Source organism: Lithobates pipiens, unplaced genomic scaffold, assembly GCF_037356315.1.
Source record: "Lithobates pipiens isolate NorthernLeopardFrog02 unplaced genomic scaffold, aLitPip1_a1.2 Scaffold_30, whole genome shotgun sequence".
Lineage (NCBI taxonomy): Eukaryota > Metazoa > Chordata > Amphibia > Anura > Ranidae > Lithobates > Lithobates pipiens.
In genome coordinates this window covers 111,973,571-111,989,592 of record NW_027507791.1, presented here as the reverse complement: position 1 = coordinate 111,989,592, position 16,022 = coordinate 111,973,571, and the positions used below count along the sequence as shown (strand labels likewise).

General features: G+C 39.8%; 1 protein-coding gene across 6 annotated transcripts in view; it reads right to left on the bottom strand.

Moving 5' to 3' along the window:
• Positions 1 to 400: 400 nt before the first annotated feature.
• MEIS2 (Meis homeobox 2) overlaps positions 401 to 16,022 on the bottom strand; it is a 199,073-nt gene continuing 183,451 nt past the window's right edge. For 2 of the 6 annotated variants that reach the window (XM_077464760.1, XM_077464758.1), the window contains exons 11-13: positions 14,515 to 14,625; positions 11,887 to 11,980; positions 1,571 to 1,711 (exon numbers count right to left, since the gene is read on the bottom strand). In XM_077464760.1, coding sequence (XP_077320886.1) covers positions 11,922 to 11,980; positions 14,515 to 14,625 — 170 coding nt within the window. In that variant the 3' untranslated portion in view covers positions 1,571 to 1,711; positions 11,887 to 11,921. Of the gene's footprint in view, positions 1,712 to 11,886; positions 11,981 to 14,514; positions 14,626 to 16,022 lie in introns of all 6 variants that reach the window. The other 4 variants (XM_077464761.1, XM_077464759.1, XM_077464762.1 and 1 more) reach the window with 3 other exon arrangements.

The following is a 16,022-nucleotide window of genomic DNA, read 5'->3' as shown; positions in this document are numbered from 1 at the left end:
GGCAAGGACAGTGCATTTCTGGTAATATCAACAGGTATTTTCTGTACTTGCTGAAAATGTTCCTAGTCTGAAAAATGAAAACGGATGCAGCCCCCACATCTATGTACTAGTAAGCTGCCATTCATATAATTTTTATTTTGGGGTTTGGATATACATTGGGATCCACTTCAGTTCACTAGACATATAAAAGCACACATTGAAACATGCTTTCATTTCATTGGGTATTTGCATTGGGCTGGTATAAAACGTGTTTGCCTGGCCTGCTTATTTCGGTGGATTTTCCATGTAGGTGGGTGCAGCTCATTCAGCTGATACATACAGTGGGGATTTTGTGCAGCCCTGATCATACTTGTGTGACATCATTCCGTAACACAAAACTAAACACACACAGAACCCCACAAAAAATCCAAAATGAAATATTTATTACCGCATTTTGTAACACTTTTTTTTTCTTTAAACATAAACTCACAGTCCTCATACAAGTATTTAATGTAAATTTGACAAAGCTTAAAGGTAACAGCATTTTTCTCTAATGAGGAACACGTGCTGAGAAAGAAATTATCCATGGACATACAATACCAATCCCACAGCAGGTTTTACTAGGAGAACATTCTTTTTTTTTCATTTGAGGTAACACATAGAATATCTAACATGAAACATTAATAGAACAAACTCTGAACAAATTTTGTTACAGTATTGTCTTTCTTACGTGTTCATCCTCACACGCTCACGCATTCTCTGACACGCACACACTCGCGTCCACAGGCGCTCGCTCGCAATCACTCACTCTTCAATCTTTGAGTTTACAATTAAGTTCAGTCTGTCATTTGGTGCAAAGACCAGATTGCAGGAAGCCCCCCTTGTCCATATAAGGGGATGTCCAAATTCTGGAGGCACAACATAGGTGCCCCCCGGCTTGTCCTTCTCATGTCTGTGCAGCTGCCCCAATCAAAATTGTCCTGTAGTGCTGAGGGACAGACTGACAGACAATAGATGTCATCCAGGCCTTGGTCTAGTTCCGCGCTGGTCACAGGTAAAAATATTCTGTAGCTTTCCACGGTAGGGGAAGGGGGGTTCTGGCTGAGCCAAGTCATTCATTTGGAAACAACACACATAGTGTGGAAAAAACAAGGATATCTTTTCTTGTCTCTTCTAAAACTATTTAAATCAACAGAAATGTACAAGTTAACTTAGTTCCTATGTTTTATCCTACAGTAGTTATATCTCTGAGTCTTTTTCTGCTTTCCAGAGGGGACTTGTTTTTTTTAATGGGCATTAAAGTGAACCCATGACTTCACATTTGTGTACTTGTTTCGTTGGTCCTTTGTTATTGATGAAAAAAATGACAAAAGTTAAAAAAAAAAAGTCACAGCTGTCTGGAATTTTAAAACCGATCAAAGTTCAAAAGTCTTAAAAGATTATCTTTTTTGTTTTCCCTTGAGGTTCCATAGAAATGATGGGTTCTTGGACAGGATGAAACTCCATGAGCTGGGCTTCAGAAGAATGGGGTGATGGTGCAGACGTGGCTGTCCCTGGTAAGGTGAATCCTCCATGTGATGTATGGACATGGCTCATGCTGATGGGACCGTCACAGGTCCATGTCTTGAGGGAGGGCATAATGTCAACTGTGGAGAAGTGTGAGCTGGTTGTACCAAACTGATACTCATAGGACCACCCTGAGAAAGACAGTCCCCTGGCATGTCCTGCAGACCTGAAAGAAACAGAGACTTGGTCAGGGGGGCCAATGACACACAGACATGTACGGTAGGTACAAAGCAGCTCTCAGGTTAGTTCTCACATATACAGGAATGGTTAACACCTGACATCCAAAATCACACACAAAAAAAGTACTGAATTATTTTAAAACAGTCAGACAGTCTTTTCCCCTTCAGTCCATGGGGGGCGCACTGCTGAGGAGTGTCCAGATGATAGGATTGATTGTACAGTGATTTTTTATGTAAATCAATACATTTTATGCTTAGTGCATAAGTATTATATAATGGAAAAATCCATTAGGTGAAAAAGCACAGCTTCTGAGCATATGCCCATTATAGATCTCATACCCCTATGTCTTAAATTAACCCTAACACATACATATATATATTCTCTGAATAGAAAGAAACATAAACAGCCATTTCCAGGAATCATTATTAAAGTGAAATTCCTCTTATGTAAGAAGCTACAGTCATCACTGATAAGAGGTGTTTTTCTCTAAAATTGGATCATCTCTTACTTTAAGTACGGAAATGCAGTATGTTTGCATTGAGCTACCCATTAATATTTCTAAATTATTGTAATCAAAAAGGTTGATTTACTAATATGAAATAAACGGTGCACTCTGCAAGGGCATTTGCTCCGGAACATAGTAAAGGAGGTAAAGCTGCACTTCGAAAAGATTACCCAATCACATGCAAAGAAAATATAAAAAACCCTGCAATTTTGCTTGCACATGATTGGATGATGGAAGCCAGTAGAGTTTCTCCTCATTAACTAATCTCTGGAAAAATGCCATTGCCGAGTGGACCTGCCCTTGCAAAGTTTACAGGCTATTTGCCTTTAGTATATCAACCAATATGTGTTGTAAATGCGGTGCTGGTGAAAAACAGGTCAGTCTCATACTTCTAAGTGATAGAAAATCTCATGTGTAGTTGAGCAGTGACTGGGTACTGCAGTAATGCCTATAACATACATACATACATGCTGAGCTAATTCCCATGTCTAGGGCCTGCTATTTCTGAGGCATCTTTGTGTACATATGGCTAGGAACTTCACTCTCTCCATTTCTGACCACAAATGGGATTACAAATAGTGCAAAAAAAATAAATAAAAAAGACTTAAACTATCCCATGTACAGTATGTCAAGACTGACTGAACTAACAGATATCCTCTTATTCCAACTGTCCCAAACACATAGACTGTAATCCATGTAAACATGATTTTATTATACAAGGAATATCTGTGCGCCTAGATCAATGATTGCCAACCTTGGGACCCCAGATGTTTTGGGACTACATTTCCCATGATGCTCAACTACAATGCAGAGTGAATGAGCATCATGGAAAATGTAGTTCCAAAACATCTGGAGTGCCAAGGTTCGCCATCACTGGCCTAGATACATTCCTATGTAACAGTATGGGGTTTATTTAATAAGCTAGAGAGTGCAAAATCAGGCTGTCTACTGCATAGAAACCAATCAGCTTCCAGGTCTCATTGCCAAAGCTTAACTGAACAAGCTGAGGTTACAAGCTGATTGGTTTCTCTGCAGAAGTGAGCCTGATTTTGCACTCTCTAGCTTTAGTAAATTAACCCCTATATTTTTAAATAATAGATTAACCTCCCTGGTGGTATTCCCAAGTGTGGCTCGGGGTGAATTTTCATTACCAAAAGCAGTAACCCCGAGCCACACTCAGGATTGCATCGCAGGATCCAGGCAAAGTTACTTACCTTGTCCCCAGGATCCTGCAATGCTCCCCCGCTGTATCCGTGGGCTGTATCCTCCGCTCGATCTATCACAGTGCCGAGCTCCATTCCCTGCGAGCGTTGCGATGCACGGGGACGGAGCCCGGCGCCAAATTCAAAAAGTGAAAAACACACAATACATACAGTACACTATAATCTTACTGATTACATTACTGTATGAAATGATTTCACCTTTTTGTCCCTAGTGCTTTCTCCAGTGCCCTGCATGCAGTTTTATATTATATATATTGTTCTTTCTGCCTGGAAACTTGAGATTGTCCATAGCAACCAAAAAGTGTCCCTTTACATCAAAAGTGGTTTTAGACCAGCTAGAAAACAGTGATAATAAATTAGAATGACTTGCAGAACTGAGCGATAATGATTTGTGGGGAAATTCGTCATCAAACGCTGGAAGTAACGACAGCGTTTTTGATTTGATTACATTATTGAATGCATTTTATTATTATTATATTATTATTCGTTATAATTATTTATTATTATTTATTATATTATAAATTTATGATTTTGTGTTTCAGACTTTATCATACCTGCATACCTGGGATGTCTACTAGACTCTTGTTTGGACAGATATAAATGTGTTATTCCTAAGACCTATATGCCTACAATATAAAACACCAATTTTTTTAAGCAAAACAATGTACTGCTTTCAGCATCAAAAATCTGACATAATCATACCGCCAGGGAGGTTAATGTAAGTTGTCCAACTGAATTATCAGTGTTAGAAGGGTGAGAAAACAATATATTTGTTTAGCAGATAAGATACTTAGCTATGCATTAAAGCAGGGACATGTGGTGAGGTCAGTGGCTGGGGAGGCACTGGCTAGTATCAGAGCCAGATACACACAGGTTACATACGTTGTGAATATTAGAGAAAAAATTCTAGCACAAGACCTCCTCTGTAACTCTTAACATGTAACCTGTAAAAAATGTTAAAGTGTCGCCTATGGAGATTTTTAGGTACCCAAGTTTGTCGCCATTCCACGAGTGTGCACAATTTTAAATTGTGACATGTTAGGTATGTATTTACTTGTCAGAACATCATCTTTCACAGTATACAAAAAAATTGGGCTAACTAGTTATTTTTTTTTAATATCCATGAAAAATTGCTGTGCAAATACCGTGTAACATAAAAAGTTGCAATGACCACCATTTTATTCCCTAGGGTGTTTGCTAAAAAATCATATTTAATGTTTGGGGGTTCTGAGTAATTTTCCAACGAAAAAATTATGATTTTACATGCAGGAGAGAAGTGTCAGAATTGGCCTGGGTGGCAAGTGGTTAATTACTATAAGTAATATACAAATAATTATTAGATATTGCTTTTAAGGTAATTTAATATATTTTCAAAAACTGTACTCAAGCAGGTGGCTTAACGGACAAATTACTAAAGTTTGAAGTTATAACTTCAAACCAGTAATTTCACGGTAAATAGATAAATAATGAATTATTATGTTATAACATATAGCATAATATATGTTTTAGCTTGATGAAAACATTACCTTTTCAGCAGCAGATTCTCATTCTCCCTCTTAACTGTGTGAAACATGGGATTGTGTGTAAATCTTATGCACTTAAACACATGTTTTTTCCTTCTAGCTAAGAGGGCTGGGCTAGAAGGGAGCATTTGTCTTTTAGACACATCTATGACACACTTCTATGTCACTGCAGTGAGAGGACAACCTCCACTACAGCATTTTTTGGGACAGCTTGTTCCAATGGTGTTTTATCATTGGTCCAAGGCTTTAAGGCATTAAACTCAGTGCTTCTGACAAGAAGTGAGAGGCACTGTGAGCTCATCCTCTCGGTCTGCTGCAAACAGAGTGTGCCAGCTTGTATTTAAACTGGCCACCCTGCATGCAGCTTCTAACAGGTTGCATAAGAAGCCCTGTATCTCTGAAACTATAGGTGTCAGGAGCCCCAAATTTAGATTTTGACCAGTAGTGTAGTAGAACTACCTACCCCCCAAATGTGTGGTCACACAGCTATGAGCCTTGAAGCTCGATTGTTTTTTTTTTTGTTTTTTTTTTCATGGCAGGTGAGGCTCTGCTCATATTCCACACAAAGCAGCAATTATCCCACTGACTTCTACATACTGTACCTTGTTTCTGCTTGGGATCTTATAGATAATTTTGATGTTTAATTTGGGTATAGATTCTGCTCTTTCTGTGCTTTTTATAGTTTACAAAACACCGACCCACATCTCTTCCTGGCACAATACAAAACAATCTCAGTTTGTAACATCTGTGGTGTTTGTCCCTTCGATGGAATAAATACTATATTATAGGAAGACTAGGTGGCAGCAGGAAGAGCACTGAGATTGCACAAAAAGCAGTAACTTCTAAGACCAATGACATTTTACTATTTTATAGTTTACAGCAGTGGTCTCCAAACTGTGGACATGGGGCTGGATGCGACCCTTCGCTTGCCTTTATCCAGCCCTTGCAGCATTATTCCTTCCACTGAAACCAACAATGGGGCATAATTCCTTCCACTGACAACAAAAATGGGGCACTTTTGACACCAACTATTTATCCCCCTAAAACCAAAGATTGGGCATTGTTACTCCCACTGGCCCTAGTCCGCCCCCCCCCCCCCCAAAGTCTGAAGGACAGTAAACTGGCCCTTTCTTTAGAAAGTTTGGGGACCCCTAGTTTACAGCATTTAGAGCACTTATCCATTCTTTATGACTGGTACCCACAGACATCAGATAGCGGTTGGACACAATGTGACTACCCAAAGATGTATTGCATTATAAGAGCTTTCCACAAATGCGTAGATTCAGGTTGGTGACACATGCATATTTATGGCAGGAGACGGTAGGGGGAGCACTGATTGGATACCCCTGAAACCAGCCAGTCCTAGGAGAAAGACCATAATGATTGGTCAGGAGACTCCAACACAGCTGATCAATTATTGCCTCAGGAAGGGTCTGCCAAGGGATGTTTGAGATGGTTGAGTTGTGCTAAGATGTCTGTCAATTCTCCATTGTCTATGGCTGGTATTACTGCCCTTTGCACCAAGTTATTGATAGATTTTAGGTTTAATTGCTCTTTCCCTGATTACATTCTCCTTTGTTATTAAATACTATGCTAATACTGTCTGTATTTACCCAAAGGTGGCATTAGAAAGTTACTTGTATCCTTGCCATGACATTGGGGTTAATACACAGACATCATAATCTAGTTGACCTTTTCTGAATTTACATGTAGATAATGCCATATATAAAAAACATCAAGCTGAGCTATGTCATTTGAAATAGTTCCCTTTTAAATGATATCAGTGTAATTGTATTTATTAGAAGCGATAGTCCCCTGAACATACCTAATATTGTACATATTTTTTTTACCCTTGTTTAGTTCTACAAATATAGTTGGGTGCGATTTACTAAAGTCACATTGCCACTTTCAAATTGAGCACCTCCATTGTCCCTTGTACAGACTAGGCTTATCTTCCTAGATATTTTAGATATGCTCATATACATTTGTATAGGCCATTTTAAATATGAACATATAATGCTAAATAACTATAAGATGATCATTGGTGGTTCAGATAACAATCCTCATGTATATGGGTACCATCAGACCACTACAGACAACCAGGAACAAGTGATGGGATGTACTGGAAATTTTCAGCCAGGGACAGGCTCTGGGGATGTAAGCCTGCTTGCACTCCTTCCTAAGTTTAATGTATGTATCGCTAAAGAAAAAGACTTTCCGGTTGCCCTCTGGTTTTTTGCCTGCTGGCCACAGTTACATGAAAAAAATCTCCAAGCTCCATGAAGAATTGGCAGGAATGCATTTCCATCAATATTAGCTAAAGGCCTCATTCACACGAGCATAAAAAATAGATACACACAGGGCACAAAGAATCTGGTGCAGCTGTGCGTAGTAATCAGTTTCTAGGTTTTATTAAGGTTTTATTCTAGGTGTTAATATTAAGTTAGAAGCTGATTGTTTACTAGGCACAGCTGCACCATATTCTATGTATACGTGTTTTAGTAAATGTCCCCCACAGTGTCTAGTTTTGTGAGTATCTATTCGTAGCATTGTGCATACAGTATGCATGTAAACACCATTCACACAGCTGTGGTAGGAAGCACAATGTACTGCTGTGCTCAGCAATGCAAAAAAATAATTGACACGGTGTGTCTGAGACCGTATTTTGGGCCGCATTTAATGCTGTACACATGTATTTGTGCTAACGTTTACATGCATCTCAGAGTGCAAAGGCAGCCTTTCTGGCCACCACCAGCTGGCATGCAAATATCAACAATGTTTAGGCAGTGGCACCTGCACCAATTATTTCACACTTAATGTCTACCTTTCGTCCCTGAATGGCCGCTTGAGTCCTAACAACCAATTGAGTGCATTAACACGGTACGCTTGTAAACGTTACACAAAGGTTACATTACTTTTTAATATCTTTATAAATTATATAGGGTTTGGGATTAAAAGTACCATTTAAGACTTTGCAGGTGACACCAAGCTATGCAGTGGAATAACGTCCTTACAGGATGTCTCCAACTTACAAGCCGACCTCAATACACTGTTTAATTGGGCAACTATGTGGCAAATAAGGTTGAACCCTTTCATGACTAAGCCTATTTCTGACATTTGGTGTTTACAAGTTAAAATCTGTATTTTTTTGCTAGAAAATTACTTAGAACCCCAAACATTATGTATATTTTAGCGGAGAATCTAGAAAATAAAATAGCAATTGTTGCAATATTTTATGCCACACGGTATTTGTGCAGCGGTCTTTTTGGGGAAATAAAAAAAACCGAAACAGTAAAGTTAGCCAAATTTTTTTGCATAATGTGAAAGATGATGTTACTATAAATATATATCTGTAAATAGATACCAAAGATGTCACGCTTTAAAATTGTGCATGCTTGTGGAATGGCAACAGACTACGGTACCTAAAAATCTCCATAGGTTACATTTAAAAAAAAAACAGTTACTAGGTTAGAGTTTCAGAGGAGGTCTAGTGCTAGAATTATCGCTCTTGCTCTGACGAACGTGGCGATACCTCACATGTGTGATTTACATATGCGAGTGTGACTTCCGTATGTATTTTCTTTGCTGCGCAAGCTCGCAGGGATGGGGGTGCTTTACAAATCTTTTTTTTTTTTTTATTTCATTTATTTTTGTTTTTTTACATTGTGTTTTAAAAAAAAATGTGATCACATTTATTGCTGTCACAAGGAATGTAAACATCCCATGTGACAGTAATAGGCGGTGACAGGTACTCTTTATGGAGGGATCAGGGGTCTAAAAGACCCCAAATCCCTCTTTTGCACTTCAAAGTATTCAGATCGCTGAGAACGACGATTCTGAATATTGTATATTTTTTCAAAAATGTTGCCATTGGCAACTGAGTAAACAGGAAGTGACGTTGTGACGTCACTTCTGTGTTTACAGAGAGAAGACTAGAACAAAGCCATTTCCAGCTTCTTTCCAGTGTGTCCCTAGCCACTGCAAGTGGCAGATCAAGGATCGGGTCTTCCGGTGGGACGGGAGACCTGGTAAGAGTGGTAGAAGGTGGCTGAAGGGGGGGATGTTCCCTCCTACTCCTATGGGATAACAACTGAGCGGATTTCAGCCACATCGGTTGTTATCCCTGGATAGCTGATCGCCCGCTTTAAAGCTGTGGGCATCATCCTGGTATAACCCCCTAAAGCAGAGGCCGCATATCTCTGTACGCTCGGCGGCAAGGGGTTAATGTTGATAAATGTAAAGATCATAAGCTTTATAATAGCATGCAATGTCAACCTTTCTTGTATTAAGAGAGGTATGGACTCCAGAGAGAGAGATATTATTTTGCCCCTGTACACATCATTAGCAAGACCTCATCTGGAATATGTAGTTCAGTTTTGGGCACCAGTTCTCAAAAAGGATATCGGGGAACTGGAGAAAGTTCAGAGAAGGGCAAACAAACTGACTGGAGGCATGGAGGAGCTCAGCTATGAGGAAAGATTAGAGGAACTAAATTTATTCTCAATTGAGAAGAGGAGATTAAGGGGGGATATGATCAACATGTACAAATACATAAGTGGTCCATATAGTGAACTTGGTGTTAAGTTATTCACTTTACGTTCATCACAGAGGACAAGGGGGCACTCCTAGAGGAAAAGAGATTTCATCTCCAAATACAGAGACAATTGAGTACTGTCCGTGATACTATTTTTATTTGCACTAACATACAATTTTTCAGGACAAGCTTTCGGGGTATGTCCCCTTCTTGAAGGTCCAAGAAGTACTGATTCACAAAAGGGGAAGCTTGTCCTAAAAAAATTGTATGTTAGTGCAAATAAAAAAAGTATCACAAACAGTACAATTGTCTCTGTCACAATTGCACTATATTATGGCAACAATCACCTCACGTATGATGGAAGATAGATCATCTCCAAATACGGAAAGGTTTCCTCACAGTAAGAGCTGTGTAAAATGTGGAATAGACTCCCTCCAGAGGTCGTTCTGTCCAGCTCAGTAGATTGCTTTAAAAAAGGCCTGGATTCTTTCCTTAATGTACATAATATAACTGGGTACTGACATTTATAGATAAGTTGATCCAGGGAAAATCTGATTGCCTCTCAGGGGATCAGGAAGGAATTTTTTCCCCTGCTGTATCAAATTGGATCACGCTTTGCTGTTTTTTTTTTGCCTTCCTCTGGATCAACTGTGGGTGAAGGACTGTGTATATGGGATTGAATGATCCCCTCTTTTTTTATTTTTATTGGTTGAACCAGATGGACTAACTTGACTAACTATGTAACATTCATACAGCATTTGTACAACTAAAACACAGGATCCCACTGCCAGCAAGATCTTGTGTTTAAGTTGTACAGCTCAGTATGCCTGTGTGAATATGACCAAAATGTTGATTTGAGGGCAGCAATATTATACTAATAGAGTAGTCACCTAAGGGTGCTGGATGTAGTCACCTCAACTCTGCTCCATTATATGAGGAAGGAATTTTTTTTCCATGTATACTTAGTAATTTTATTACCACAAGTGATGGTGCCATCTAAACACAATATCCCAGGCTGCATCGCTGGCCCTGTGTTTGTTCTAGCCCGGCAGCCTACTCAATGGATGATGATAATTAAGTACCAAATATACCATATTGTGTGGCTGCATAATCAAATCAAGAGAGGATAATATTCCTCTGTATTAAGCTATTAATGTAATTGGTCATGAAGCATAAAATATGTTATGTAATTAAATAGGCTAGAAATTATATGGCCTATATTAAGAATTATCCAAGCTGAGAAAATGTTTTCTCTATGGCCGTTATAGGGTACATTGCTCTCTGTTTCTAGACTGCATTTGTAAAAAGAAGGAAGAAAGAAGGAAATTGGTTTCATCGCTGGATGTCACGGCAGCCCCCTGAGATCGCCTATGAAATGTTGGCCTCTATTTACATATACAGAATGATTTAATCAAGGTACGTCTTCCTATATTCGGCCTCATTAAACAAAGAAGTTTCAATGTTATATGCAATTCTGTCTGCTCTGCTGCCTTCAGCCAAGGGGATGAAACTGGCAGCGTTACACATCTTTTTTTTTTTTTTTTTTTAATACGTCAAAAACACTTGAAGCTTTAAAGTCTAATGGATTTCTTAATCCAAGTGCAGTCATTCAGCCCTCAGTGAAAAATCCATTGCTTCATATTCAGTTACTCCTAAATGTCTCTCTCTTTAAATCTATTGACTGTCTTCCTATTCGGTGTATCATACTTGATACAGGAGAGATGCATGAAAAATAAATAATGACAACAAATAACCAGGCAGGATGTCCCCAGCGAAGAATCACTGGTGCCACTTCTGTCATACACAGTCACTCTGTAATGTAGAGACTCTTAATCTGCACATACGGCATAATTTGGGCATCCATCCAAGACTGACAGATTCATGTCACTCAAAGGACAATTTCACTGGCCCCAACATCTCCCGGTTTTAATCTGAAACAAGTTTAATTTTGCAGAAGGAATTTAATGCCCTGGAAGAGGTGTCACCTTCAGGATGTAGGTTTAGAGAGGACGTTGTGACAAAGACAGCCTAGCCCCTACAGGTGCACAGTAATACAGAATGTGAGCTTATATGGAAATACACCAAAGGCTGATTAAACATTCTGATCTTTCATTATTCTGCTACATATGCATTTAAACCATTCTGGATTCAAGTGCATTAACTCTGGGTCAAGGATGGACCTCCGACAGGCCCAGGAGGGGTAGTTTTCCATTACACAAAGAGACTGATTTATACATATAATGGAGGTGAGGAACATTGCAGAGTACTACAGATATGTGGGATCGCAATATCATAAAATGTTTTTCTTCATATGATTGGTATATGATTTGTAAATCCCACATGCAGTAATTATGCAATTATATGTGTGATACTTACTTCCCCCTGCTTGTGTTTGCTCTGCAGAATGAAGTTTACATATAGTGCCACTGCCCATCCATACCCATGTTCATGCCCATTCCTCCCATAGGACCTATAAAAATAAAAACACAATTAAGTACAAGAATGCAACTGACATATTAATGTGATGTCTATTTTTCATTACTTTGCAATTTCAAACATTACTGTGAGTGTTTTTCCATTGGTAACAGCTTTTTATTTTACATGCCCGTTGTGGGGTGTATTTGTAAGACATTTGCCAAAGTTACTGGAGTTGGCATTTCCTCCACATGTTTGCTGAAAACATAAATTAATCTTTATGAATGTAATCTTTATAAATAGTGGTAGAAGGTTCTGGTTATTGTGGATTTTCATATACATGTACAATATAAAATTGCACCCCTTCTTCCAGTCATGGGAGCGTAATGTAAGTGCACTGTATGGCACACCAGCAGTTAGGTACCCCAGCAGATAAAAGCCCTGTTTTAACTTTTGTCACTTGGCAGAGTTGTGAGAAGCTAGAACATCTGCTTCAGAAAGTATGAACAACACACCCAATGCACAATTCTCCCATATCTATGGCTCCAGAGCCTCCCTGACAAGGTCAGAAGGTTCCAGGATGGCATGCTGAGAGGGTCTATATTTCTGCACTAGCTCAGCTTCAGAAAGGTTAGCAAGACAAAAAGCACAAGTGACTATGTTCTATAAACTAATAGGGATAACGTTAAATGACCTCCGCCTGCAGATACCTCTCAGCTACACCTCACCTGCAGCTAAAAGCAAAACCAAGAGATCATCAGCCCTGACTACATAAAAAGACGCATTAAACCTGACAAAGAGCCTCCCACACCAACAGACAGATTTGTGTCATCTGTAAAGAAATTATGGCATAGAAGAGTGACATCACCATGAAGTGAGAATCTGCTACAATTCTCCAGCTAAAAGGCCTGAAAACACAGATTAGCATTTCAACCTGGTAAATGTGCTTGATCAATATGACTGTAGCTTTAAGCACCTATAGCCACTGGAAAATAAATGTTGGGGAAACTTGACAACATTTACGTGACCCAGCAACTTTGCTTTTTACAAACAGCAAACATGTGGGTAGTATATCACTTGGTGGTGTCTCTTGTGTAAATTCTGGACACCATTGAGCAGGGGTCTCCAAACTTTCTAAACAAAGGGGGCCCAGAGTGGCCAGAGGAAGTAGAAAATGTCCCAGTGTCACTTAGGTTAAAAGACTTACAGAGTGCCTATAGTCCGTAGAATAAGGGATAGTGCCCCATCATTAGTATTAGATGGAGGAGTAGAGCCTAATTGTTTATGTCAGTGGGACGAATTATACCTCATTGCTGGTGTTAGTGGGAGGAAGAGTGTCCCAACATTGGTGTCAATGGAAGGGCAAACGTTCCATTGCTGGTGTCAGCAAGAGAATGGTTCCACACTGTGGTGTCAGTGGAAGGAATGGTGTCCCCTTGTTGGTGCTAGTGGGAGGAATAGTGCCACGGGGACCAGTTAAAGGCAGACAAAAGATGCATTTGGCCCACAGTCCGAAGTTTGGAGACCCCTACCAAAGAGCATGATTCAACACATCTGAATAAAGGGAGAATTTTGACAACACTGTTAATATGGTACTGGGAAGAGTGATATTGGGGCCTGATATGTGTAATTTTACGTATATCAGGATTTCCCACCTCTAGTCCTCTGTGACCATGTTTTCTAGATCTTCCTATAACATTTTTGAGTTAAACAATCAGCACACTTTATCCAAGCTGTTACTAGCTGTGCTTCTACCCAGGCTTCTGTAAGACTTGCATTCTTGTTGAACACCTCTCTTGACGTCGGGAACCAATAACCATCAAGTTTTCAAGAATCCCAGGTGTTTGCATAGCCAATGATGCACACTAATTAATTATTCCACCTGTGATCCTGTATAGAGATGTGGGAAATATGACGTGCTAGTGTTTCCTGGGGATTTGCTTGCAAAACACCTCTGTAGGATTGTTTATTTAATGGCATACTGATGTAATGACCTACTGATGGGAAGAACTTTTTGTGGCCTCCTCCCTTTCATATTCCCACAGCCTGCACCTGTCAGTCTGAGGATTGCCCTGTGAAATCCTTGGTGGGCGATACGTAGGTATTATAGGCAGGCAGTGCCATAGCCAGTTGACCGGGGAGGAGATTGCTTGGAAAACACGGTGGGGTTTATAAGGCAAGTATAATTTACTTTATATTTAGCCTGCACCCCAATTGTAAGTATGGGTTTGGAGTGGTAAATATTGCATCACATACCAAACACCTGTCAAACTAGCAGAGTGCAGTGTGGATATCTGTTGCTTTCTATACACAGAAATGCACCATATCCAACCAGCACATCTGTTTCAGGTCATGAATCAGTAAAATTATTTCATATGAAGCTGCTACGCTGAGACTGGCACTCAGCTGTGTACACTTCATAATGAAGGAGAGGAGCTGAGGGACCTAGATCCATGCAGTAATATTTTGCATCACGTGGTTTGTGAACCACAATTAATTTCACAAAATGTCCATGGCTGCTGGGTATATACCATCAATCACAGGTTTAAAACCACAGAAACAAGTGAATATGCAAGGCCAATATCTTACCTGCAGGTCGGATCCCCATGTGTTGCTGACCATCCAGCACAAAACTTCCCATTGGCTGTCCTTCCGGACTATATGCTGCTCCTTGGCTCACTGAAGGATCAAGAAGAAAACCTGATTGTGGTCAAACGTGGACACAGAGAGGAAAAAAAGAAGAGAAGACATACCAAAATATCAGCAAAGGTTCCAGTTTCAGGACTGAAACACAAACTACAAAGCAACAGAAAAATGACAAGCAGAGAATGGTTGCAGCCATTATATACTATACTGGGGCTTTGCATTTCTGTATGTGAACTGTATACAGAGAGCATAAAACTTTCCCTCGACAAATGATTAAATTATACTTTTTTGTATACTGGAAGTGACTGAGAGTGATGATTAGTAAGACGGCTCAGTGCAGATAACATCACGGAATAAGCCATCTCGTCTTCCTACCATATACAAGAGATACCCACTGTTTAGTGCTACCCTGTCCTATCTTACTTTCCAAAATCCCATATATTATGATATTTCTAAACATCCTTAAATACTATTGTCCACATTAGGGCTCAATTTTTCTGGTTTGTGTGTTACTACACCTTAATGAGGTACTCCATCAAAGCCTTGATTTTACAGCTAGGATTGATAACAATGGGTGGAATCACCCACCGCCCTCAAATATTGGGGTCTCCCCTGCAATCATAATTTGCTCCAGAGTTTCCAGCAAAACAGACTTGCCCCATCCCATAAAATGGTTTCTCATAAAACCCTATTGGATTATCAATTAATGTGACATTACAGAGGTTGCAGCTAAAGGACTGAGACTTCTTGCTGCAACAAAGGCAGTGAGCATGCATGGCTGGAGGGGGAAAAACTCCCTTGATGTCTCACCACTGGAATCTGCAAAAGATAAGAGAAGCCAAAGGGGAAATTCAACCCACCAGAATCTTTCAGAAACCAATGGCATCAGTATTGCATTGACTAACCCTTTCATTTGTTTTAGGTTTATGGCACCAGGGACCTTGGTAGTTAAATGGTGAAATCCAACTATCTACCAGCAGCAATTTAAAATGATGTGTGTGGCTTTATGTTCATTATAACCTCCACTGCAGTTCCAGTCATTAGTTTGCTGCAATTTATAATGGGAGAAACTCTTCCAAAAGAAGTCTGCCTCCCACTCCTCACCCTCACAATTGCCCCACATACATTCTCACTCCTCACACCTAAGAAAAAGCCTGTGTTATAATGCAATCCCAGCAAGTTGTGTGTGAATAGGCACTGAATGAATACGCACAATAGGCTGCATATGGGAAAGACTTCCTTATACTGCCAAGAACTGTTAGATGGCACCAGGCAGAAGAAATTAGTCATTTAACCCTTTCATGTTGAAAGCACCTGCTCCAGCCACATAAGGGTTAAAGTGTCTCCCAGTGGCCTAGTACTTTGCGCCAATTAGCGGTTTGTGAGGAGGAGGGGATGCAATTGTACTGAGAGCATGCTGGAAATCTCCAATTAGCACCAATTAGCTGCTC